The following is a 27,798-nucleotide window of genomic DNA, read 5'->3' as shown; positions in this document are numbered from 1 at the left end:
AGTGGACTAGTGGAACTGATCATGCAAACATGCATGTGTGTGACTGGTAGCTCTGTGAGGAACCTACCAACCAGTATGTAGTAATGGATCCCTGGCCTTTTAGACGGGGGCTGAATGTTCCTGTCCATGTCCACAGCTCGGATAGGTGGGGTCACCCCCAGCGGGTTCAGTTCACTCTGAAAAGGAGGGAGGAAGGAAAAGGGGGGAGTCAGTAACCAATTAACTGTGTTAGTAGTTTGTATCCCCATTACACTGTTAAGCCTTTTGCGAACAAGGGAAACGTGACAAAATGCAATTAAATGTTCAATATTAAATATCATAAACAATATATCAGTATTATGGCTTTGTTAGATTCAGTCCCCATTCACACAGTACACTACTGTTAACAGAATAGGCTAACAATCTAATTAAACAGCTTTAGGTTTCTTCCTCCTCAGAATTCTCACCAACATGCATAATAGTACCATACATCACAGCTAATCTGTTTGTTGTGCTGTACTTCTCTTATTCACGCACACTCATTGCCAATAGACACCCTTAGCACTAATTAGCTTGCTCTGCATTTCCCTAGTGTACCCACATATGGCTAATACAGTAAGTGGATGTGTGCTTAGCGGTTTGCGTTGTACTTCCATAGCACAAGAAGGCACATGGCTAACCAACAGCTCAGGCAGAATCCCTCCCTTGGGGAAAGTATTTATATCCCAGGGTCCACTGTAATCCTTATACCCCCCCCCCCCCCCACACACACACACACACACACACAAACACACTCCACCACTTTTACAATGTATGGAGGTGCGCTAAATCAAATCCCTCTAGCTCTGCACAATGATGATTAGCTATAATACTCCTCCAGCAGCCATTCTCGTGAGGACTCCAGAGCAGATAGCTAATACCCCTAAGGGAGAAAATAAATACATATCAACTTAATAAGGTGTGTCTAGCCTCTGTAATTACTTACAATAAATACACTCATCAATTATTCATTCAGAGAAAACCCTCACCATACAGCATATGAATTTGCAGTGCCTTTAGAAAGTATTCACACCCTTTTCCACATGTTGTTGTGTTACAGCCTGAATTCAAAATTGATTCAATTGAGAATTTTGGGTCACTGGCCTACACACAATACCACATAATGTCAAAGTAGAATTATGTTTTTAGAAATGTTTACAAATTAATAAAAAATGAAAAGCTGAAATGTCAATAAGTATTCAACTCCATTGTTATGGCAAGCCTATATAAGTTCAGGAGTAAAAATGTGATTCAACTCAGATAATAATTGCATTGACTCACTGTGTGTGCAATAAAAGTGTTTAACATGAGTTTTGAATGACTACCTCATCTCTGTACACCCCACACAATTATCTGTAAAGGTCCCTTAGTAGAGCAATGCCTCGCAAATGAAGGGCACCTAGCGGTAGATGGGTAGAAATAACAACAAAAAATACATTAAATATCCCTTTAAGCATGGTGAATTTGTTAATTACACTTTGGATGATGTATCAATACACCCAGTCACTACAAAGATACAGGTGTCCTTCCTAAATCAGTCGCCGGAGAGGAATGAAACCCCTCAAGGATTTCACCATGATGCCAATGGTGACTTTAAAACTGTTAAAGAGCTTAAAACTTCTTGTGAATAGGGGGCGCTGTTTTCACTTTGGGAAAAAGTCGTGCCCAATTTAAACGGCCTCATACTCTATTCTAGATCGTTCAATATGCATATTATTATTACTATTGGATAGAAAACACTCTCAAGTTTCTAAAACTGTTTGAATTATATCTGTGAGTAAAACAGAACTCATTTTGCAGCAAGCTTCCAGACAGGAAGTGAAAAATCTGAAAACGATGCTCTGTTCTAGGGCCTGCCTATTAAATTGCCTAATATTTATGGATATGCATGCACTGCATACACCTTCCACTAGATGTCAACAGGCAGTGGAAGGTGGAATGGGGTGTCTAGCTTGATCTGAGGTCGAACAAGAGCTCTTGGAATGACGTGACCAGAATTTCCTTTCTCTACCTAGGCGCGGGAAGTGCCTCCATGTTGTCTTATGATAAGCGTTCGGTATACACGGCTAATATCTCCGGCTCTGTTTTTATTTGATAGATATTAGAAAAACATCATAAAGTAGGTTTTTTCAACCGAGTTTCATCAGTTTATTCAACGTTTAATGGGACTTTTGGAGCTTTCAGTTCTCTGCGTCGAGAGAAATTGGGAACGTCATCAACATTGGCTAGCCTTGTGGAGCGAATTCGACAGGAGAGAAGGACATTCTAAAACCAAACATTGATTTATTCTGGACCTAGGACTCCTTGTACAATATTCAGATGGAAGCTCAACAAAAGTAAGAACAATATATGATGTTATTTCGTATTTCTGTGGAAAATCTTTAGTCCTATTATCCGCCCTTTTTGCGGGCGTTGTCTCGCTATAACGTAAGCTGTTTGTTATGGTAAAGTTATTTTTTTAAATCTAACACGGCGGTTGCATTAAGAACTAGTGTATCTTTCATTTGCTGTCCAACATTTTTGCTGTCCAACATGTATGCATGTACGGTTCTGTTATAATCTCCACCCGGCACAGCCAGAAGAGGACTGGCCACCCCTCATAGCCTGGTTCCTCTCTAGGTTTCTTCCTAGGTTTTGGCCTTTCTAGGGAGTTTTTCCTAGCCACCGTGCTTCTACACGTGCATTGCTTGCTGTTTGGAGTTTTAGGCTGGGTTTCTGTACAGCACTTCGAGATATTAGCTGATGTACGAAGAGCTATATAAAATAAACTTGATTTGATTTGATTTGAACTTGAAGGTTAGTGATTAATTTTATATATTTTGCTGGTTTTTGCGAATGCTATCTATGCAGTGAATAAATGCGGTTGTGTGTTTGGCTATTGTGGTAAGCTAATATAATGCTATATTGTGTTTTCACTGTAAAAGACTTAAAAAATCGGAAATATTGTCTGGATTCACAAGATGTTTATCTTTCATTTGCTGTACACCATGTATTTTTCATAAATGTTTTATGATGAGTATTTAGGTATTTCACGTTGCTCTCTGTAATTATTCTGGCTGCTTTGGTGATATTGTTGATGGTAGCTGCAATGTAAAACTATGATTTATACCTCAAATATGCACATTTTCGAACAAAACATACATTTATTGTATAATATGTTATAAGACTGTCATCTGATGAAGTTGTTTCTTGGTTAGTGACTAATTATATCTCTATTTGGTCGGTTTTGAGAAAATTGTGAAAATATGTGGTTGAGTCTTTTGCTATTGTCGTTAGCTAATACAAATACATATTGTGTTTTCGCTGTAAAACATTCTAAAAATCGGAAATGATGGCTGGATTCACAAGATGTTTATCTTTCATTTGCTGTATTGGACTTGTGATTTCATGAAAATTATATTATATGATATCCCTGTCGCGTTAGGCTAGGCTATGCTAGTCAGCTTTTTTGATGAGGAGGATCCCGGATCCGGGAGAGAGAAGCGGGAGATTAATGGCAGTGATAGGAGAAAACTGAGGATGGATCAGCAACATTGTCGTTACTCCACAAGACTAACCTACATGATAGAGTGAAAAGAAGGAAGCCTGTACAGAATAAACATATTTCAAAACATGCATCCTGTTTGCAATAAGGCATTAAAGTAAAACAGCAAACAACGTGGCAAAGAAATTAGCATTAATTCCTGAATACAAAGCTTTATGTTTGGGGTAAATCCAACACAACACATCACTGATTACCACTCTTCATATTTTAAATCATGGTGGTGGCTGCATTATGTTATAGGTATGCTTGTCATCGGCATGGACCAGGGAGTTTTTTTGATAAAAAGAAACGGAATAGAGCTAAGCACAGAAACATTTCCAGAGGGAAACCTGGTTCAGTCTGCTTTCCAACAGACATTATGAGACAAATGCACCTTTCAGCACGACAATAACCTAAAACACAGGGACATATTTACACTGGAGTTGCTTACCAAGACGACATTTAATGTTCCTGAGTGGCCTAGTTACAGTTTTGCCTTAAATCGACTTGAAAACCTATTACAAGACCTGGAAATGGCTGTCTAGCAATGATCAACAACCAACTTGACAGAGCTTGAATCATTTTAAAAAGAACGATGTATAAATATTGTACAAACCAGGTGTGCAAAGCTCTTCGAGACTTACCCAGAACAACTTACAGCTGTAATTGTTACCAAAGGTGATTCTAACATGTATTGTTTTATTTTTCTTAAATGTCCACTATGTCATTACAGATTATTTTGTGTACAAAAAAAGTGAGTTAAATACATTTTAATCCCACTTTGTAATACTTTCAGAAAGCACTGTAGTAACACAACGGTTTTACTGCAGCAGGTACAGTTTTCCAAGGAACTACCAGAAAAAAGCTGATAATATAGCCTTGAATTGCAATCTAGGAAGACTGAACAAACTCTGCAAAACAAATTTGGTAACATTTTATGATAACCCCTGGTCATAAAGTATTGATAAAATATTGTAAATCGCATTTTAAACATTTATTAATACTTTTTCTTATATTTACTAATATTAGTAAGTTATTCATTAATATATTTATAGATATACAGTACCAGTCAAAAGTTTAGTCACACCTACTCATTCCAGGGATTTTCTTTATTTGTACTATTTTCTACATTGTAGAATAATAGTGAAGACATCAAAACTATGAAATAACACAAGGAAGCATGTAGTAACCACAAAAGTGTTAAACAAATTAATAACAGGTGTGCCTTGTTAAAAATGTATGACTGTCACGTTCCTGACCTGTTTTCTCTTGTTTTGTATGTGTTTATTGGTCAGGGCGTGAGCTGGGTGGGCATTTCTATGTGTTGTGTTTCTATGTTGGGTTAAAGGGTTAATTGACCTTGTATGGCTCTCAATCAGAGACAGGTGTTTTCGTTTTCCTCTGATTGAGAGACATACATAGGGAGGTTGTTTCTCACTGTTTGTTGGTGGGTGATTGTCGCTGTGTCTAGGTCGATGTTCTATGTTACATGTATGCACTAGTTCATTCTTAGCTTCACGTTCGTCAGTTTTGTTATTTTGTTAGTTTGTTAAAGTGGTTTCGTTTTGTGTTGGTTCTCTTCTAAATAAAAGAAGATGGCTTATTTTCCACATGCTGCGCCTTGGTCCTCACTCTCTACCTTTGACGATCGTGACAGAATCACCCACCAAACTAGGATCAAGCAGCAAGGAAAAGGGCAGCGACAGCAGCAGAGACAGACAGAGGAATGGACATGGGAAGACGTCTTGAACGGCAAGGGTTGCTACACATGGGAGGAGATCCTGGCTGGAAAGGATCGCCTCCCATGGGAACAGCTGGAGGCAGCGAGGAGAGCAGAGGCAACCGGAGAGAGGAACCGAAGGTATGAGGGTACGCGGCTAGCACGGAAGCCCGAGAGGCTCACCCAAAAATTTCTTGGGGGGGGGGGCTAAAGGGGAGTGTGGCGAAGCCGGGTTGGTTACCTGAGCCAACTCCCCGGGCTTACCGTGGAGTGAGAGGGCGTCGTACTGGTCAGACACTGTGTTATGCGGTAAAGCGCACGGTGTCCCCAGTACGCGTGCTTAGCCCAGTGCGGGCTATTCCACCTTGCCGCACTGGGAGGGCTAGGTTGGGCATCGAGCCGGATGTCATGAAGCCGGCCCAACGTATCTGGCCTCCAGTACGTCTCCTCGGGCCGGCGTACATGGCACCAGCCTTACAGGTGGTGTCCCCGGTTCGCCTGCATAGCCCAGTGCGGGTTATTCCACCTCGCCGCACTGGCAGGGCTACGGGGACCATTCAACCTGGTAAGGTTGGGGAGGCTTGGTGCTCAAGAGCGCGTGTCCTCCTTCACGGTCCGGTATATCCGGCGCCACCTTCCCACCCCAGCTCAGTACCACCAGTGCCTACTCCACGCACCAGGCTTCCAGTGCGTTTCCAGAGCCCCGTTCCCTTCCACGCACTCTCCCTGTGGTGCATGTCTCCAGCCCAGTGCCTCCAGTTCCGGCACCACGCACGAGGCCTACTGTGCGCCTCAGCAGGTCAGAGTCGGCCGTCTGCCCAACGCCGCCTGCGCTGCTTGCCTGCTCAGCGCTGCCCGAACTGTCTGCCTTCCCAGCGCTTTCTGAACTGCCTGCCTGCCCAGCGTGGTCTGAACTGTCTGCCTGCCCAGCGCTGCCCGTCTGTCCCGAGCCTTCAGAGCCGTCCAGCCAGGACCAGCCAGAGCCGTCCAGCCAGGACCAGCCAGAGCCGTTCAGCCAGGACCAGCCAGAGCCGTCCAGCCAGGACCAGCCAGAGCCGTCCAGCCAGGACCAGCCAGAGCCGTCCAGCCAGGACCAGCCAGAGCCGTCCAGCCAGGACCAGCCAGAGCCGTCCAGCCAGGACCAGCCAGAGCCGTCCAGCCAGGACCAGCCAGAGCCAACCAGCCAGAGCCGTCCAGCCAGGACCAGCCAGAGCCGTCCAGCCAGGACCAGCCAGAGCCGTCCAGCCAGGACCAGCCAGAGCCGTCCAGCCAGGACCTGCCAGAGCCGTCCAGCCAGGACCTGCCAGAGTCCGTCCAGCCAGGACCTGCCAGAGTCCGTCCAGCCAGGACCTGCCAGAGTCCGTCCAGCCAGGACCTGCCAGAATCCGTCCAGCCAGGACCTGCCAGAGTCCGTCCAGCCAGGACCTGCCAGAGTCCGTCCAGCCAGGACCTGCCAGAGTCCGTCCAGCCAGGACCTGCCAGAGTCCGTCCAGCCAGGACCTGCCAGAGTCCGTCCAGCCAGGACCTGCCAGAGTCCGTCCAGCCAGGACCTGCCAGAGTCCCTCAGCCAGGACCTGCCAGAGTTCCTCAGCCCGGAGCTGCCGCCCCTTATCCCGGAGCTGCCCCTTATCCCGGAGCTGCCCCTTATCCCGGTGCTGCCCCTTATCCCGGTGCTGCCCCTTATCCCGGTGCTGCCCCTTCATTTAGGTGGGTTTAGTTGGAGGGTGGTCATTGGGAGGGGGATACAGAAGCGGGGAGTGACTATGGTGGTGTGGGGACAGCGTCCGGAGCCTGAGCCACCACCGTGGTCAGATGCCCACCCAGACCCTCCCCTAGACTTTGTGCTGGTGCGCCCGGCGTTCGCACCTTAAGGGGGGGGTTATGTCACGTTCCTGACCTGTTTTCTCTTGTTTTGTATGTGTTTATTGGTCAGGGCGTGAGCTGGGTGGGCATTTCTATGTGTTGTGTTTCTATGTTGGGTTAAAGGGTTAATTGACCTTGTATGGCTCTCAATCAGAGACAGGTGTTTTCGTTTTCCTCTGATTGAGAGACATACATAGGGAGGTTGTTTCTCACTGTTTGTTGGTGGGTGATTGTCGCTGTGTCTAGGTCGATGTTCTATGTTGCATGTATGCACTAGTTCATTCTTAGCTTCACGTTCGTCAGTTTTGTTATTTTGTTAGTTTGTTAAAGTGGTTTCGTTTTGTGTTGGTTCTCTTCTAAATAAAAGAAGATGGCTTATTTTCCACATGCTGCGCCTTGGTCCTCACTCTCTACCTTTGACGATCGTGACAATGACAAGGTAGGAGTTCAATACAGAAGATAGCCCTATTTGGTAAAAGCCCAAGTCCATATTATGAGAAGAACACCTCAAATAAGCAAAGAGAAATGACAGTCCATCATTACTTTAAGACATGAAGGTCAGTCAATACGGAACATTTTAAAACATTTGAAAGTTTCTTCAAGTACAGTCGAAAAAACGATCAAGCGCTATGATGAAACTGGCTCTCATGAGGACCGCCTCAGGAAATGCTGCTGCAGAGGATAAGTTCATTAGAGTTACCAGCCTCAGAAATTGCAGCCCAAATGAATTCAACAGACACATCTCAACATCAACTGTTGTTGGAGACTGCGTGAATCAGGCCTTCATGGTCAAATTGTTTCAAAGAAACCACTACCAATGGACACCATTAAGAAGAAGAGACTCGCTTGGGCCAAGAAACACAAGCAATAGAGATTAGACTGGTGGAAATCTGTCCTTTGGTCTGATGAGTCCAAATTGGAGATTTTTGGTTACAACCACCGTGTCTTTGTGAGATGCAGGGTAGGTGAACGGACGATCTCCGCATGTGTGGTTCCCACCTTGAAGCACGGAGGAGGAAGTGTGATGGTGTGGGGGTGCTTTGCTGGTGAACACTGTCCATTTTACTCTGGTAATAAACTGTAAACCATGGACAAGCGTTGTACTCAGAGTCTGCGCATAGGTTTACTGGTTCAACTGCCCATAATAGATAGATAGCTTTGGAGGATACATATCCTCTTAATATGTATTATATCATTACATTATCTTAGTATGAATACATGGCTTATTCTTAAAAATAGAAATAAGTGTTCTTTGTGTATGAGAAGGATAATTAGGTTGTGGACTGTAGTGGACTGGAATAATGTGCACTCCCTAACTTGACTGATTAGAAGACCTTTGAGAGGTGTGAAGGAGTACCGGACTCATGCTGAGATGATAACACCATCTGCCCAGCCACAGAGATTGATCGTTCATCCTAGACACAAAAGGGGGGTCTGTTTGGGAAGGGAGGCCTAGTTGGAGGTTATAAATATATGTTGTGACTCTGTATCTGCTCTCACTGCTGCACAACCTAGTGTGGTGAATACATCTAGCTAGAGCTTTCTTTGGGTATCCATCTGGATTACTGAGCCGGAATTTAGAACCTAACAATTGCCGTTATTGGCAGGATTCACCAAGATTTGTAGTCGAAACTAAAGAGTCTGAATCAGTGGAACAGGAGTCGGCACAAAACAAGGTAGGCAAGTTCCTACACCTGACACCACTCATTCTGTCATGTTGGGGAGATGGGTTGGAGGCGGAATATAAATGATGGGAAACGGACCTAGAAAGCCTGGATTTATTCAGTAGGTCTACTGTGTGTACGACCTATGTGTCATAGACCTATGATTTGGAACCCATAGGGGGTTTAGCCATCAGAAGGTTAGGACTATGCACTGTATGCCTATGAGGTTTAGCCACCAGAATGTTAAGACTAGGCACTATATGCCTAGGGGGTTTAGCCACCAGAATGTTAAGACTAGGCACTATATGCCTAGGGGGTTTAGCCACCAGAAGGTTAGGACTATGCACTGTATGCCTATGAGGTTTAGCCACCAGAATGTGAAGACTAGGCACTATATGCCTAGGAGGTTTAGCCATCAGAAGGTTAGCTGAGGCACTATATTCCTAGGAGGTTAGCCACCAGAATGTTAGACTAGGCACTATATGCCCAGAGGTTTAGCCATCGGAATGTTAGACTAGGCATTGTTATATGCCTGGGGAAATATGAAACATTCAGATGTTGGCTAAATTAGTTACCTTGAAAAGACAGTACTTGAAGTGAAACTTTTACAGGATACAAAAAAAAAAAAGAGAGAGAGAGAGAGAGAGAGAGAGAGAACAAGAGATAGAGAAATACTTTTTTACTCCTGCTCTCTAGCTTCCAATATTTCTTCCACTGATGAGAAAGCTGAGCTTTGGGTACTGTACTGTAGAAATCCACACAGCTCCCCGGCCCTGCATACTTAGCAGTCTGCAAACCTTTTATCATTAATTATAAATCACCCTGACTCCTCTCAGCCAACAACTGGATTCACAATGACTCTCTATTTCTCTCTCTTTATCCATGTCTCTAACTATTTAGGTCACTGTCCATCTCCTCTCCTTCTCAGTCACTATCACCATATTTTTAAGTCTTTCTCTCTTACTCCCTCAGGGACCCAGTGACACAGAGTGAGCAGAGAAGACACAGAGGTACATCGTCAAAAAACACATGGGACTGTCACGTTCTGCAACTCCAATCTCAGTTTGACACTGTAGTTGGTGACTACCTCCCAGCACTCATAAAGGCCTTTTCCTTTTCTCTCTCCCTCTTATTTCCGACATCCTGTGAGAGATGTCAGGTCCACAGCACCCCACCGCCCCCCCCCTCTCTCTTTCCCTCAGTCTGACTCACCCACCCCTCTCTCCCTCTCTTTCTGCTCTACATTTCCTACCAAAGCTATATCAATCTCTATCGCTTTTTGGCTGGAATTCAGCTGGTGTTTTTAGTCTGAAGCTAACTGAAACTTCAGCTGTAATTGCTGTTCCACCAGACCAGAAAATGCTTTTAAATGACCATGCTGAGACAAAACAGCAAGGATTAGTGTGCGTGAGGAACACACTCACACTTCAAACGCTGCAGATGTGGCATTTACTTCCACACTCTCCTGCCATCCTGTTCTTCCAGCGTGGGGCTGGTCTGTGCCAGTATAGCGCTGTGACTGATGATATACACACTTGTCAGATCATCACCTGCCTGACTACCTGTTCGCTTACACACGCACAAAGCCTAATCCCCCTCCCATACCCCCACTAACCTAACCCTAAACATTACCCCTGAGTCTGAAATAGCCTTTTACCTTGTGGGAATCGGTCAAATGTCCTTGTTTTACTATTGTTGTGAGGAGTTCTTGTTTTACTATCCTTGTGAGGACTTCTGGTACCCAGGATAGCAAAACCAAAAACACACACACACACAGTGTGTGTTTTGTACCGGTTTGGTGAATTCTGGTATGGTGACTCGGTAGGTGACTGGGTTGCAGTCGTGGGTGTTGTTGACCAGGACACAGGGCAGGAACATGGGGCCCAGGTCATCTCCATCCAGAACATCTATTGTCAATGTGGTCGTAGCGGTCCGCCTATTGGCATCGTACGGGGCACGGTCCTGTAGGATGCAAGTCAACATGGTTACTTACCAAAGCTATTAATGAATAACACATTGAAATATCATCAAAATCAATCACAAGAGACCAATTTCTCTTTTCAATTCCACGATCAACTTCGTAATCTTAGTGAGCATAATGGGTTGAGAAATATATATTCATGTACCATCGCTCTACTTAAAATATCATTCTGTAGCATTACAGTGTCTGATTCATAATCCTTGTCAGGGACTCTTCACGGCTAATGACCAGAAATAATAAGCAAGGCCACACTACATATTTTATAAAAATTCATTTATTAAAACCCTAAGCATTTAAACCAGTCTCATTAGAGCCACATTATTTCCAATATCTAATGTGGCCTGCTGGGAGTCTGGGAGCCACTGCCCTTCCTCTTCTAAAAGTTCTAATTAAATAAATCCTGATTTGTTAGGCTGTTAGCCTACGAACAGTTATCTGACGGAGCTCCAAAGAGAGCCTGGAGTCGTTATGCAAATGTGGAAATAAATAGTAATGGAAACAGGAAAAAGGGGCCGACCTTTCAGTTAGGTGGTTCCGGACTAAAAGTAATTATGGGTTATGTAACTTGTAGGCTATTTGAAAAGTTGTTTGTTTGTGGATTTGTTTCTTGTGATGGAATAAACAATTGTCCCTTGATGAGAAGCTGTCTCCATCCTTTCATAATCCAGAACACAAAATTCTACATAACCACAACAAATCAATGATCATTGTGCTGCTTTTATTCTAGGATTAGAACACCATGTCAGTCAAGCAAAGAATTCAAAACAGTCGAACAATCAAAGCGTATAGAGGCTTTGTAAAAAGCTTTGCACTTTAATTGCAAATGTGTAATCTGCGACAGCTGCTATCTTTCCTTCCAATTATGTACATTTTCATTTCAGTAACAACAAATAGTAACTACACAGAACAAAAAAATAAAACGCAGCAAGTGTTGATCCCATGTTTCATGAGCTGAAACAAAAGATCCCAGAAATACTCACAAAAAGCGTATTTCTCTCAAATTTTATGCACAAATTTGTTCACATCCCTGTTAGTGAGCATTTCTCCATTGCAAAGATAATCCATCTACCTGACAAGTGTGGCATATCAAGAAGCTGATTAAATAACATGATCATTACACAAGTGCACCTTGTGTTGTGGACAATAAAAGGCCTCTCTAAAATGTGCAGTTTCGTCACACAACACAATGCCACAGATGTCTCAAGTTTTGAGGTAGTGTGCAATTGGCATGCTGACTGCAGGAATGTCCACCAGAGCTTTTGCCAGCAAATGTAGTGTTCATTTCTCTACCATAGCCACCTCAAAAGTCGTTTTAGAGAATTTGGAAGTATGTCCAACTGACATCATAACTGCAGACCATGTGTAACCACACCATCCCAGGACCACATCAGGCTTCTTCTCCTGCGGAATCATCTGAGACCAGCCACCCAGACAGCTGATGAAACTGTAGGTTTGCACAACCAAAGAATTTCTGCACAAACTGTCAGAAACCGTCTCAGGGAAGCTCATCTGCCTGCTCGTCGTCCTCACCAGAGTCTTGACCTGAATGCAGTTCGGCGTCATAACCGACTTCAATGGGAAAATGCTCACCTTCAACGGCCACTGGCATGCTGGAGAAGTGTGCCCTTCACAGATGAATCCCGGTTTCAACTGTATCAGGCAGATGGCAGAAAGTGTGTATGCGTTGTGTGGGCGAGCAGTTTGCTATGGTCAACGTTGTGAACAGAGTGCCCCATGATGGCGGTGGGGTTATGGTATGGGCAGGCATAAGTTACGGACAGCGAACACAATTGCACTTTATTGGAGATTTCAATGCACAGAGATAGCATGACGAGATCCTGAGGCCCATTGTCATGCCATTTATCCGCCGCCATCACCTCATGTTTCAGCATGAAAATGCACAGCCCCATGTCGCGAGGATCTGTACACAATTCCTGGAAGCTGAAAATGTCCCAGTTCTTCCATGGCCTGCATACTCACCAGACATGTCACCCATTGAACATGTTTGGGATGCTCTGGATAAATGTGTGCGACAGCGTGTTCCAGTTTCCGTCAATATCCAGCAACGCTGCATAGTCATTGAAGAGGAGTGGAATAACATTCCACAGGACACAATCAACAGGCTGATCAACTCTATGCGAAGGAGATGTGTTGCACTGCATAAGGCAAATGGTGGTCACACCAGATACTGACTGGTTTTCCACACCCCTACATTTTCTTGAAGGTATCTGTGACTAACAGACGGATATCTGTATTCCCAGTCATGTGAAATCCATAGATTAGGGCCATATTAATTGATTTCAATCGACTGATTTCCTTATACATAAGTAGTTAAACAAAGTCCATCTGTGTGCAACCTAAGTGTCACATGATCTCAGTATATATACACACCTGTTCTGAAAAGCCCCAGAGTCTGCAACACCACAAAACAAGGGGCACCACCAAGCAAGTGGCACCATGAAGGCCAATAGGCTCTCCAAACAGGTCAGGGACAAAGTTGTGGAGAAGTACAGATCAGGGTTGGGTTATAAAAAAATATCAGAATCTTTGAACATCCCACGGAGCACCATTAAATCCATTATTAAAAAATGGAAAGAATACGGCAACACAAAAGAGAGAGCAGCCCACCAAAACTCACGGATCAGGACAGGAGGACATTAATCAGAGAGGCAACAAAGAGACCAAAGATAACCCTGAAGGAGTTGCTAAACTCTACAGCGGAGATTGGAGTATCTGTCCATAGGACCACTTTAAGCCGTACACTCCACAGAGCTGGGCTTTATGGAAGAGTGGCCAGAAAAAGCCATTGCTTAAAGAAAAAAATAAGCAAACACATTTGGTGTTTGCCAAAAGGCATGTGGGAGACTCCCCAAACATATGGAAGAAGGTACTCTGGTCAGATGAGACAAAAAACTTTGCGTTTTGGCCATCAAGGAAAACGCTATGTCTGGCACAAACCAAGCACCTCTCATCACCCGAGAACACCATCACCATGAAGCATGGTGGTGGCAGCATCATGCTGTGGGGATGTTTTTCATTGGCAGGGACTGGGAAACGAACGGTGGATGCCGCTAAATACAGGGAAATTCTTGAGGGAAACCTGTTTCAGTCTTCCAGAGATTCGAAAATGGGACGGAGGTTCACTTTCCAGCAGGACAATGATCCTAAGCATACTGCTAAAGCAACACTCGAGTGGTTCAAGGGGAAACATTTAAATGTCTTGGAATGGCCTAGTCAAAGCCCAGACCTCAATCCAATTGAGAATCTGTGGTATGACTTAAAGATTGCTGTACACCAGCGGAACCCATCCAACTTAAAGGAGCTGGAGCAGTTTGGCCTTGAAGAATGGGCAAATATCACAGTGGCTATATGTGCCAAGCTCATAGAGACATACCCCAAGAGACTTGCCACTGTAATTTCTGTAAAAGGTGGCTCTACAAAGTATTGATTTTGGGGGGGTAAATAGTTATGCACGCTGGTTTTCAGTTTTTTGTCTTATTTCTTGTTTGCTTCACAATAAAAAATATTTTGCATCTTCAAAGTGGCAGGCATGTTGTGTAAATCAAATGATACAACCCCCCCAAAAATATATATTTTAATTCCAGGTTGTAAGGCAACAAAATAAGAAAAATGCCAGAGGGGGGGAATACTTTCGCAAGTATTGTAACTCAGTAAAATCTTAGAAATTGTTGCATGTTGCTTTTATATTTTTGTTCATTGTAGTAAGGTTTTGGTTTATCTGGCGATGGCAAACTTAATGAAGCATAAACCAAACAAAGTAACAATCAGCAATTTACCCTATATTCTAAACATCCGCACTTAACACTTTGAACAAAACAAGTCCCTAAACCAACCATTCAGTCCAAAACCTTGCAAAACGCCAATCCATTCTCTTAGCTAGAGTAGAAAACAAACAGATCCATGGAACCTCAAGTCCTAAACATTCAAAAACTCTCACTATCAATTCACTACCATGACACCAAGCAAAACATATTGTTCATTAATATTTCATATGCACAAACACACATGCGTATGCACACACACACACTTCTGGAGCACACAAACAAACAAAGAAAGTGTCTCACATTGGCTTTAACAATGACCAGGTAGCGTGTTTTCTCTTCGTAGTTTAGTCTCTCAGCCAGAACAATGTTTCCAGAGAGAGTATTCCCTACAACCACAGTTGTATTAGACACCTGAGAAAGCAGAAAGAGAGACAGAGAGGTCGAGAGAAAGAGAAAGAGAGAGAGACAGGCAGTGTTCAGTCATAGGTTTCACTGTCAACAGACATTATTCCGCTGTCCCATTGTCGTATAGCTTCAGTAAGTCAAACTCTGCAGTCAGTAATCATTACATCCACGTACTGGGTCGTTGGGGTTGTACTGGATGCCATATTCTATCTGTCCATTGGGCCCGTCATCGATGTCTGTGGCCCCATTGTCTCCACTGAAGCCTGTGAATATGGTGGTCCCGGCAGGAGTGAGCTGGAGGCAGAGATAGAGACAGAATACTGTCAACAGGCATGTCCCTCTGTCTGGACATTGTATCAACTCTATATGCTACATCTCACCGATATTACTGACCCAAGGAACACAGTGTCTTCTATAGAAGGTGGCCAAATACTGCCAGAAGTGCAAGAAGTGGAGACCTTTGTTGTTAGGAAGAATGAATGCACTGATTTAAACTGAAAATGTTTTCATCGGCAGACGTGGATGAGTATTTCTCTGGGGGCCTCTGCACCCCACTGACAGCCATAACAACCTCTCAGAGAGATGCTGCAGAGAGAGGGGCCTCCAGAGAGCTGTGTTCTAGAGCACCTGGGGGCCCGACGGGAGTTGAGCTCAGTTCAGGAGAGATTTGAAAGCAGTGGAGTCTGATTCAAAACACTGTTCAGGGAGTAATGTTTCCTGGGATAATACACACTGACAGGAACTTAGCGTGAAGAACATAGGAAGTGTCAACAAAGGAGACAAAAGTCATGGTTGTCTGACTCGGAGGCTCTCGATACAGGCATCTTACAGGGGTAGGATCTTAATTTGTTCACTTTCTTTGCTGAGAATTTGCACATTTTAAGTGCTTTTGAGGTTTAAAAAGCCTTCTAAAGTTTGTCATTTCCACTTTGACTTGATTTGACCTAACAAAAAATGTATCAACCTCTACAGAAATGTCCATTATTTTAATCCACATAATAGTTAATATTTCCTGTTGCTGCAGGATTATTTTCCAGCTGTAGCAAACTGGCTCAAATTAAGATCTGACATCTGTACATATCAAAGGTTTGCTGAAATAATAAGATGTGTCCAGTGTCATTAATGTAATGTGATGACATTTTGGAAAAGAGAATCAGAGAAATAACTAGTGTATTTGACAGTGACACTCAACATTAAATGAAATGTATTTCTTCTGACAGCTGCGAGATATGATGGATGAGAACCATAGCAATTTCAGAGAGCTATATCAGAAAATGTAGGAGATTAAAATCAATCATCAAATGTGTATGCACATTCTGTATCCACATAATTAGTTTGTTTGTTCATTTCTGCAGACCTTTTGGTCAAAATGTACGTTTCATTTAAGCATACTGTAGGTAGATAACAGTTTGTGGTAAAAAAAAAAGGTTTTACTGCAAATTGCAGCCAAAAGTCAATTTGCTGTAGGTGTAGATATCACAGGCTGTTTTTGATTAGACATATTATATAACTCTAAACACAGTGATGCCTAATACAAAATATTTAAGAGAAGCCGGTGTTGGAGGATATATTGGCACGGGTATTTTGGTATTTGGTATTTTATTAGGATCCCCATTAGCTGTTGCAAAAGCAGCAGCTACTCTTCCTGGGGTCACACAAAACATGAAACATGACATAATATGGGTATTGTTAACTGTACCAACATTTCCTCCAAACAACGTCTTTGGGGGAATTGTCACTTTTATACAACGGGTTAACAACATATTCAAATAACGATTTACATATTTTAATTAAAAACATTATTTTGAGGAATTTATTCATACTATTTCATCCTTCCACAATATATAGTCCGACACAAATCTAGGGTTACTACCGAAGCTGGCTGGTTGTTCGTTCTATTGGTTCGGTTGCCAGAGACGCGACCCAGTTGTTCAGTCTTTTTGTTCTGTATATATGGACGCGACCCAGTCGTCCGTTCTAAATGCCATAATGGCTGGCAATGTTCTTATGTCTTGCTTGCTAGCTAGCCAACTACGTCTAACTTACAGTCAGTGCAGCCAGAAATGTAGTTACATTTGCATTTGTTTAAGCTGTAAACTAATGAGCTAATGATGTGCGATTTCACCTGGCATAGAAAATGTGCTCTCTCGTCAGAACACTGTTGTTCAGAGTAGCTAGCCAACAACACAACTAACACAATCACTTCAAACTGAAGCTGGAGAGACTGCAAACTAGCTGCATTTTATCTGTCTTCTACTGACATTTATTTGTATATATCCATAAAAGTAAGCTGATTCTTGATTTCAACTGGCTGAGAAAAGCTGCCTGCCTGTCTGTGTCATCATGATCCCCGACACGTTCATTACTTTGCGACAGTTGGAGATCGAATTTGAATACTGAAACACTGTTGCAAAAGTTGGAGAGACAGACAGCAAGGTTTATACAAATTTCTGCTGAAAACTAAATGTTAGTCTAAATGAAACGTGAGATAATGTCTAAATGCTTTTATAGTGGAGATCAAGATTATAAATTGCCTGGCTGGGTTGATGAGACAGTGGATTACACAGTCAGATGGAACAGAGTAAATAGGCATTTTAACGTAGTATATTTAGCAGGTGGTAACTTGTGGAATAGACACCGGCTGGAACTGAGGTTTTACCCATTCAGCATTAGATCCACCCGTTGTATAAAATGTGATATTCCACTGTCCTCTCTGTATGGTAGGGAGAGTACTGACTCATGCCGCTATCACTTTGTTGTAAATAAAACATGCACACACTAGTATCGTTGAGCTCTCTGGGTCAGATAGTGAGTATGGTGACATCTAAATTACACAGAGAACACAGACAGGAACCCCATGATTCACTGGGAACGCATAACTAGTGTGATACCGTCCATGCGTCAGAGCAATTTCATGCAATAGAGGAAGAACAGATATCCAGGAGATCTTAGGACCTGCTATTGTTTTGTTATCCTCGGAAGCTGCTGCCTAATATGCGTAGAAGCTGCTGCCTAATATGCGTAGAATAGCTGTTGTCATGTTTTACTCTGTCTCCGTGCAGAAGGCGTAACAGAGAAAAAAAACGGAGAAAAATAAGATGTGGAACCCTGTGCAGAATACTCCCGTTACTGCAGAGTAGCCTAGTCTACACTCTATTCCACTGTGCCTACATCAACAAAGCTTTGGCTCTTTAACTAGGTAGGTCCTTAATTTCAATGATGACCAAACCTTGACCTTTCTTTGTATTTGAAAGAATGAAGCATTAATGTACTACATAATTGCTTCAACAGTAGTCAGTATAGGAGTCACTGTCTGTAAGGCCTCTGGGCTTTGCTGACCTCTGTGGGAAGGGTCATGCCAGGCTGAATTACTTACCCGGGGGAGAAAGAAATGCTCACTAAAGCAAAAAGCAACAATTGTTGTAGTAACTCTCTCTCCCTCTCTCTCACCTCGTTGACGGCCACATAGTAGCGTGGCTGCTGAAAGCGAGGTGTGTTGTCGTTTTTGTCCCTGACTACAATCCGGACCTCGTGAAGAATCACTGTCCCAACCAGCTCACTGGTGCACTGGACCTTCACCACGATTGTAGTGATAGAGGAGGGGGGCTGAGGGTGAGAAAGAGAGTGAGCGAGTGAGAGAGAGAAGAGAGAGCAAGAGAAAGAGAAAGAGAGAGAGAAAAAGATACAAGAAATCAACCAATTCAATAAACCAATAATTATGCAATGATCTTTGTAAAATACATTGTCACACTGCTCGAACGCACTCAGTAGGTGATTAGTTCCAAATGTTTCCAACACAGCCACAGAAAGAATGCTTTTCTACCTCACAGTGTTCTGGGATTTTACAGACTCTGAACAGGGAAGTGGTGGATGGGCTCCAAGACAAGGAGGCAGAGGTTTCAAATCAATCCAACAGAACTGATTTGTCCTTACAATGAGGAAATTGCAGTGCAATCAATCCAGGAGCCTCAAAACAGTGGGATCTGTATAGCACTTCAAGCATTCTTGGACTTGTTTTGATACCAGTATTTACAGCGGCCAAACTGTTCTCATTGTGAAAAACAGTCAAACGTTGATGATATTTCTTGATGACCATTTCCAGCATGCAGCAGGCCTGTCTTATTTTCTCAAATCAATAAGACTAAGTGGTGTTGTCCATTAGTTCACTCCAATTAGGGCAGGGGTGGTAGGGTTAGGGGAAAATAATAAAGGAAACCATATTCAAAAATATATATTTTATTTATATATTTACAACAAAAAAATATATGGGGGATTGGAAATGATCCAGACAATTACATTGATCGAAGCCACAATCTATCTGCAATATCAATTCTACCCCCCCCCCCCCATGAAAATAATTAAATTATAATTATAATAAAATAATTGTGCGGTTTTGGAATATCAATGTGTTTTGGAGCGCTTACAATGTATTTGCATACAATTTAAGTATCAGTGGAACTGTGTGTATGTGTGTGTGTGTAGGCAGGTGTGTCTGTGCTTGTGTTTGCATTTTTTTTTAAATGTAAAAGCATTTTCCTCTACTAACAACAGCATCCAAACCCAGGTCCATACTCACATCTCTGTCCAGGACACGTCCGGTGCTGTTGAGGAACAGTCTCTGTCTGACGGGATCCAGGATGACCCAGTAGTTATAGTTGTCAAGCAGGATCAGAGAGATGGTCCTGTCTGGGTCCTCTGCTCTCCCGTTGATCTGCATATTCTCCACCAGAACTGTGCCTGCACAGAATAAGTATGTTATATTGTAATTTAGCATAACACTTTTATCCATTGCAACTTAAATTAATTTAACAGATTTCTGTCCAGTATGTCGCCCATGCAAACGCCAACCCATTAACGCTGGTGTTGTAAGCACTATGCCTCAACTAACAGTCAGTCATGTTACACAGCAGAATAATTATCAGGGTCCACATACTCTCCAAAGCTTCTGAATCCCTTTGCGGAGAAAGCTACATCATAGCTCACCCCAGGCATGACCAAATTCTGTTCCTCAAGAGCCACTTAAGTATTAGATGATTTTCATCCTTGTTTTTAAATCATGATTAGAATGATTAGAATCCGACACTGCAGTACTCGAGCACTGGCCAGACATTCTCTCTCTCTGCTCAGCTGCCTCTAGAAACACAGCCTTGGAATTCTGGGTTTGGCATTGGCTGGAGGAAACCAACCAATTGTGCCTTGTTTGATTGGCATGCTTGTTAGGGTACCATGACTACACCACAAAACCTCCTGACCTTGTTAACCTTTTCTCAATAGGGGGCGCTGTTTTCACTTTGTAAAAATTTCGTTCCCAGATTAAACTGCCTCGTACTCAATTCTTGCTCGTAAAATATGCATATTAGTATTACTATTGGATAGAAAACACTCTCTAGTTTCTAAAACCGTTTGAATTATATCTGTGAGTAAAACAGAACTCAAGTTGGAGCAATTTTCCTGTGAGGAAGTGAGAAATCTGAAATCAGCCAGGCTGTTCTGAGGTCAGTTTATTAATTTGCATGTCTTCTATTGGTTGAGATGCACTGCATACGCCTTCCCCTAGATGTCAGCAAATAGTGAGAATTGGAATGGAGTTGCTAGGCAGATCTGAGGCCATATAAATGGACTGGGAACGTGGGGTCCAGTCTTTCCTTCATTCGCCATGACGCAAGACAGACCTCAGGATGGTGTTCTAGAAAGCTCCCGTTATAGGCCTTAGATATATCCGGCTCTGATTTTATTCGATATAGGTGTTAAAGACATCATAATGTTGTTATTTTAAACAGAGTTATATCAGTTTATATCAGTATATTGCGATTTTTGGTATTTTATTTGTGCTGCGTTATGGTGAGTTGGACACGTCTTCGCCACATGGCTAATGTTTACTGCTAATTCCAAAGTTGAAGGCGACAATCTACAACCAAGCAACGATTCCTCTGGACAAAGGACAACTTGCCCAAGATTCTGATGGGAGCTCATCAAAAAGTAAGAAGTATTTATGATGTTAATTCGTTGTTCTGTTGAAAAATGTAAAACTACTGTTCCGCCATTAATTTCGGTGCGGTCTCGCTTTAACGCACGCTGTATGTCGTAGTAACGTTAATTTTAAAAATCTAACACAGCGGTTGCATTAAGAACTAATGTATCTTTCATTTGCTGTCCAACCTGTATTTTTTAGTCAAGTTTATGATTAGTTACTGATTAGATTAGGTGCCTCTACCAAGATTTCTCCCGACATATTGTTGGCAGCTTGGCTACTATTCTCATTGTATAACTACGATTTGTGCCGCTAAATATGCACATTTTCGAACAAACTCTATATGTATTGTGTAATATGATGTTATAGGACTGTCATCTGAAGAAGTTTGAGAAGGTTAGTGAAAAAATTTATATCTTTTGCTGGTTTATTCGTTATCGCTATTGTTGGCTTGAATCAATGCTGTTGTGTGGTTGGCTATTGTAGTAAGCTAATATAATGCTATATTGTGTTTTCGCTGTAAAACACTTAAAAAATCAGAAATATTGGCTGGATTCACAAGATCTTTGTCTTTCATTTGCTGTACGCTGTGTATTTTTCATAAATGTTTTAATGATGAGTATTTAGTTAATTCACGTTGGTCTCTGTAGTTATTCTAGTTGCTTTGGTGAGAGTTGTGATGGTGGCTGCAATGTAAAACTATGATTTATACCTGAAATATGCACATTTTTCTAACAAAACATATGCTATACAATAAATATGTTATCAGACTGTCATCTGATGAAGTTGTTTCTTGGTTAGTGACTATTTATATCTTTATTTGGTCGAAATTGTGATATGCAGGAAAAAAATGGTGGGAAAAAAAAGTTGTGTCTTTTGCTATCGTGGTTAGCTAATAGAAATACACTGCTCAAAAAAATAAAGGGAACACTTAAACAACACAATGTAACTCCAAGTCAATCACACTTCTGTGAAATCAAACTGTCCACTTAGGAAGCAACACTGATTGACAATAAATTTCACATGCTGTTGTGCAAATGGAATAGACAAAAGGTGGAAATTATAGGCAATTAGTAAGACACCCCCAAAAAAGGAATGGTTCTGCAGGTGGTGACCACAGACCACTTCTCAAGTTCCTATGCTACCTGGCTGATGTTTTGGTCACTTTTGAATGCTGGCGGTGCTTTCACTCTAGTGGTAGCATGAGACGGAGTCTACAACCCACACATGTGGCTCAGGTAGTGCAGTTCATCCAGGATGGCACGCCAATGCGAGCTGTGGCAAAAAGGTTTGCTGTGTCTGTCAGCGTAGTGTCCAGAGCATGGAGGCGCTACCAGGAGACAGGCCAGTACATCAGGAGACGTGGAGGAGGCCGTAGGAGGGCATCAACCCAGCAGCAGGACCGCTACCTCCGCCTTTGTGCAAGGAGGTGCACTGCCAGAACCCTGCAAAATGACCTCCAGCAGGCCACAAATGTGCATGTGTCAGCATATGGTCTCACAAGGGCTCTGAGGATCTCATCTCGGTACCTAATGGCAGTCAGGCTACCTCTGGCGAGCACATAGAGGGCTGTGCGGCCCCACAAAGAAATGCCACCCCACACCATGACTGACCCACCACCAAACCGGTCATGCTGGAGGATGTTGCAGGCAGCAGAACGTTCTCCACGACGTCTCCAGACTCTGTCACGTCTGTCACATGTGCTCATGTGCTCAGTGTGAACCTGCTTTCATCTGTGAAGAGCACAGGGCGCCAGTGGCGAATTTGCCAATCTTGGTGTTCTCTGGCAAATGCCAAACGTCCTGCACGGTGTTGGGCTGTAAGCACAACCCCCACCTGTGGACGTCGGGCCCTCATACCACCCTCATGGAGTCTGTTTCTGACCGTTTGAGCAGACACATGCACATTTGTGGCCTGCTGGAGGTAATTTTGCAGAGCTCTGGCAGTGCACCTCCTTGCACAAAGGCGGAGGTAGCGGTCCTGCTGCTGGGTTGTTGCCCTCCTACGGGCTCCTCCACGTCTCCTGATGTACTGGCCTGTCTCCTGGTAGCGCCTCCATGCTCTGGACACTACGCTGACAGACACAGCAAACCTTTTTGCCACAGCTCGCATTGACGTGCCATCCTGGATGAACTGCACTACCTGAGCCACTTGTGTGGGTTGTAGACTCCGACTCATGCTACCACTAGAGTGAAAGCACCGCCAGCATTCAAAAGTGACCAAAACATCAGCCAGGAAGCATAGGAACTGAGAAGTGGTCTGTGGTCACCACCTGCAGAACCATTCCTTTTTTGGGGGTGTCTTACTAATTGCCTATAATTTCCACCTTTTGTCTATTCCATTTGCACAACAGCATGTGAAATTTATTGTCAATCAGTGTTGCTTCCTAAGTGGACAGTTTGATTTCACAGAAGTGTGATTGACTTGGAGTTACATTGTGTTGTATAAGTGTTCCCTTTATTTTTTTGAGCAGTGTACATATTGTGTCTTCCCTGTAAAACATTTAAAAAATCTGAAATGATGGCTGGATTCACAAGATGTGTATCTTTCAACTGGTGTCTTGGACTTGTGATTTAATGATATTTAGATGCTAGTATTTACTTGTGACGCTATGCTAGGCTATGCTAGTCAGCTTTTTTACTGATGGGGGTGCTCCCGGATCCGGGATTGTGACCAATTAATGTGGAGCCATATTTTCTAAAAATGTTGCAAGACAAAATACGTATACTCAGAAGTAATGTAGCAAAGCATATACAGTATTCTCTGCTTGCATTTACAAAACCAGTCAAAAGTTTGGACATATCTTCTCATTCAAGGGGTTTTCTTTATTTTTTACTATTTTCTACATTGTATAATAATAGTGAAGACATCAAAACTATGAAATAACACAAGGAATCATGAAGTAACCAAAAAAGTGTTAAACAAAACAAAATAAATGTTAAATTTGAGATTCTTCAAAGTAGCCACTTTTTGCCTTGATGACAGCTTTGCACACTCTTGACATTCTCTCAAACAGCTTCATGAGGTAGCCACCTGGAATGCTTTTCAATTAACAGGTGTGCCTTGTTAAAAGTTAATTTGTGGAATTTCTTTCCTACTTAATGTGTTTGAGCCAATCATTTGTTTTGTGACAAGGTAGGGGTGATATACAGAAGATAGCCCTATTTGGTAAAATACCAAGTCCATATTATGGCAAGAACACCTCAAATAAGCAAAGAGAAATGACAGTCCATCATTACTTTAAGACATGAAGGTCAGTCAATACTGAAAATGTCAAGAACTTCTAAAGTTTCTTCAAGTGCAGTCGCAAAAACCATTAAGTGCTATGATGAAACTGGCTCTAATGAGGATCGCCACAGGAAAGGAAGACCCAGAGTTACCTCTGCTGCAGAGGGTAAGTTCATTAGAGTTAACTGAACCTCAGATTGCAGCCTAAATAAATGCTTCACAGAGTTCAAGTAACAGACACATCTCAACATCAACTATTCAGAGGAAACTATGTGAACCAGGCTTTCATGGTTGAATTGCTGCCAAGAAACCACTACCAAAGGACACCAAAGAGAAGAAGAGACTCGCTTGGTCCAAGAAAAACAGGCAATGGACATAAATCTGTCCTTTGGTCTGATGAGTCCAAATTTGAGGTTGTTGGTTCCAACCGCCGTGTCTTTGTGAGGGTAGGTGAACGGATGATCTCTGCATGTGTGGTTCCCACCATGAAACATGGGGGAGGAGGTGTGATGGTCCTTTGCTGGTGACACTGTCTGTAATTTATTTCGAATTCAGGGCACACTTAACCAGCATGGCTACCACAGCATTCTGCAGTGAAACGCCATCCCATTTGGTTTGCTCTTAGTGGTACTACAATTTGTTTTTCAACAGGACAATGACCCAACACACCTACACGCTGTGTAATGGCTATTTGACCAAGAAGTAGGGTGATGTATTGCTGCATCAGATGACCTGGCCTCCACAATCACTGAGCATGTCCAAGATGGCGCTACAGTAGGAAGTGTGTATCTGTCTTTGTCTTATCCCGTGTCTCATCCCGTGTAAATAGCCAGTCTTTTTCGTATATATCTTAATCTCACTTTCTATCTAAGAACTAAATATACTTTCCTGCAACCCGCCTCACCCAATGTGGTACGGATCTGCTATTTTTATTCCTTATAACTGGAACTTTCATCAGGAGCTAACCCGCTAACTAGCTACTAGTCTTTGTTAGCCACGGCTAGCGGTCCTCACCTTTTTCCCTCGTCATCTTCTACGAGCCTTAGCTCGGACAACACCTGCCAGTCTGCACAGCACGATATCAACCCAGAGCATATTGGACTGCTTCTCTCTACCATATCCCCGGATTCCTGCCGCTCTGGAGCATTACACCGGATAATTACTCCGGATCATCGCAGCTAACTAGCTGCAAACGAGTGGCTACTGTAAGTTAACGCCTCTGTCCCGAAGCAAGCACCAGCTAGCCTTTAGCTAGCCTCGAGCTAGGCCCATATACCAGCTAATTCTAGGGCTACAAAACCTCCTTAGCCAATTGGCCTGGAACCTTTATTGTCGACACAGAGCCCCGCTGATCCAACGAGACTGGACTGCTGAAGTGATCGCCCGATGTGGTCTCAACAGGAAATTCTGTTACGATGTCGCCGAAGAACCATCTTCTAGCCCCGGCCTGCTATCTTAGCTTTTCTGAACGCTGTGTCCCCTGCTCGCCAAGCGTAGTAGTGACTGCCGAACAGCACCCTGACTCATCTATTGCTGCTCTAATGACCCTATGATCACTCGGCTACACAGTTGATGCCCCCTAGACTGTTTCAATAACATGGTACTTCATTTTGATTACCTGTCGGCCCCAGCCTTCTGTATGTACCTAACTGACCCGCTCTGCCCATTCATCGCCATTTACCCGTTGTTGTCTTAGCTCTCCTGATCAACACCTGTGATTGCTTTATGTCTCTCTCTAATGTCAATATGCCTTGTCTACTGCTGTCTTGGCTAGTTTTTATTGTTTTATTTCACTATAGAGCCGTCAGTCCCGCTCAAAATAAGGAACTGACGTCCCACCCCACACACGTTCGGAAACCTCACCTGGCTGAACTAGTCCCTCCAGAGACGAAACCTCTCTCATCGTCACTCAACGCCTAGGTTTACCTCCACTGTACTCACATCCTACCATACCCTTGTCTGTACATTATGCCTTAAATCTATTCTACCACGCCCAGAAATCTGCTCCTTTTATTCTCTGTCCCCGACCCACTAGACGACCAGTTCTTATAGCCTTTAGCCGTACCCTTTTCCTACTCCTCCTCTGTTCCTCTGGTGATGTAGAGGTTAACTCAGGCTCTGTAGCCCTCAGTTCCACTCCTATTCCCCAGGCGCTATCATTTGTTGACTTTTGTAATCGTAAAAGCCTTGGATTCATGCATGTTAACAACAAAAGCCTCCTCCCTAAGTTTGTTTAATCACTGCTTTAGCACACTCCGCCAACCCTGATGTCCTAGCCGTGTCTGAATCATGGCTTAGGAAGGCCCCCAAAAATTCTGAAATGTCCATCCCCAACTACAACATTTTGTAGAGTTGCAAAATCTATTGGAGTTGGAGTTGCAATCTACTGCAGAGATAGCCTACAGAGTTCTGTCATGCTACCCAGGTCTGTTCCCAAACAGTTTGAGCTTCTACTTTAAAAAATTCACCTTCCCAGAAATAAGTCTCTCACTGTTGCCGCTTGTTATAGACCCCCCTCGGCCCCCAGCTGTGCCCTGGGCACCATATGTGAATTAATTGCCCCCCACTTATCTTCAGAGTTTGTACTGTTAGGTGACCTAAACTGGGATAAGCTTAACACCCCGGCCGTCCTACAATCTAAGCTTGATGCCCTCAATCTCACACATATTATCAATGATCCTACCAGGTGCAACCCTAAATAAGTAAACACGGGCACCCTCATAGATATCATCCTGAACAACCGGCCCTCTAAATATACCTCTGCTGTCTTCAACCAGGATCTCAGCGATCAATGCCTCATTAGCTGCGTCCGTAATGGGTCCACAGTCAAACGACCACCCCTCATCACTGTCAAACTCTCCCTAAAACATTTCAGCGAGCAGGCCTTTCTAATCGACCTGGCCCGGGTATCCTGGAAGGATATTGACCTAATTCCGTCAGTAGAGGATGCCTGGTTATTCTTTAAGTGCTTTCATCATCATCTTAAATAAGCATGCCCCATTCAAAAATGTGGAACTAAGAACAGATACAGCCCTTGGTTCACACCAGACCTGACTGCCCTTGACCAGCACAAAAACATAATGTGGCGTACTGCATTAGCATCGAAAAGCCCCTGTGATATGCTACTTTTCAGGGAAGTTAGGAACCAATATACACAGGCAGTTTGAAAAAGCTAGCCTTTGCTTTCCTAACAGAAATTTGCATCCTGTGGATCAAACTCCAAAAAGTTCTGGGACACTGTAAAGTCCATGGAGAATAAAAGCACCTCCTCCCAGCTGCCAACTGCACTGAGGCTAGGAAACACTGTCACCACCGAGAAATCTACGATAATCGAGAATCAACAGCTCTGCACCCCCCACAGCAACTTGCCCAAGCCTCCCCCATTTCTCCTTCACCCAAATCCAGATAACTGATGTTCTGACAGAGCTGCAAAATCTGGAACCCTACAAATCAGCTGGGCTAGACAATCTGGACCCTCTCTTTCTAAAATTATCTGCAGCAATTGTTGCAACCCCTATTACTAGCCTGTTCAACCTCTCATTATCGTCTGAGATCCCTAAAGATTGGAAAGCTGCTGCGGTCATCCCCCTCTTCAAAGGGGGTGACACTCTAAACCCAAACTAATACAGACCTATATCTA

At 43.3% G+C, this 27,798-nt stretch overlaps 1 protein-coding gene across 1 annotated transcript in view; it reads right to left on the bottom strand.

The window, feature by feature from the left end:
• Window positions 1-27,798, bottom strand: part of LOC129836349 (protocadherin-15-like) — a 340,099-nt gene that overhangs the window by 185,537 nt on the left and 126,764 nt on the right. The window contains exons 6-11 of the mRNA XM_055902394.1: window positions 19,536-19,696; window positions 18,410-18,565; window positions 15,134-15,253; window positions 14,855-14,965; window positions 10,580-10,750; window positions 68-176 (exon numbers count right to left, since the gene is read on the bottom strand). Coding sequence (XP_055758369.1) covers window positions 68-176; window positions 10,580-10,750; window positions 14,855-14,965; window positions 15,134-15,253; window positions 18,410-18,565; window positions 19,536-19,696 — 828 coding nt within the window. The remainder of the gene's footprint in view (window positions 1-67; window positions 177-10,579; window positions 10,751-14,854; window positions 14,966-15,133; window positions 15,254-18,409; window positions 18,566-19,535; window positions 19,697-27,798) is intronic.

Source organism: Salvelinus fontinalis, chromosome 37 (assembly GCF_029448725.1).
Source record: "Salvelinus fontinalis isolate EN_2023a chromosome 37, ASM2944872v1, whole genome shotgun sequence".
Classification (NCBI taxonomy): domain Eukaryota; kingdom Metazoa; phylum Chordata; class Actinopteri; order Salmoniformes; family Salmonidae; genus Salvelinus; species Salvelinus fontinalis.
This window is presented reverse-complemented; position numbering and strand designations above follow the sequence as displayed.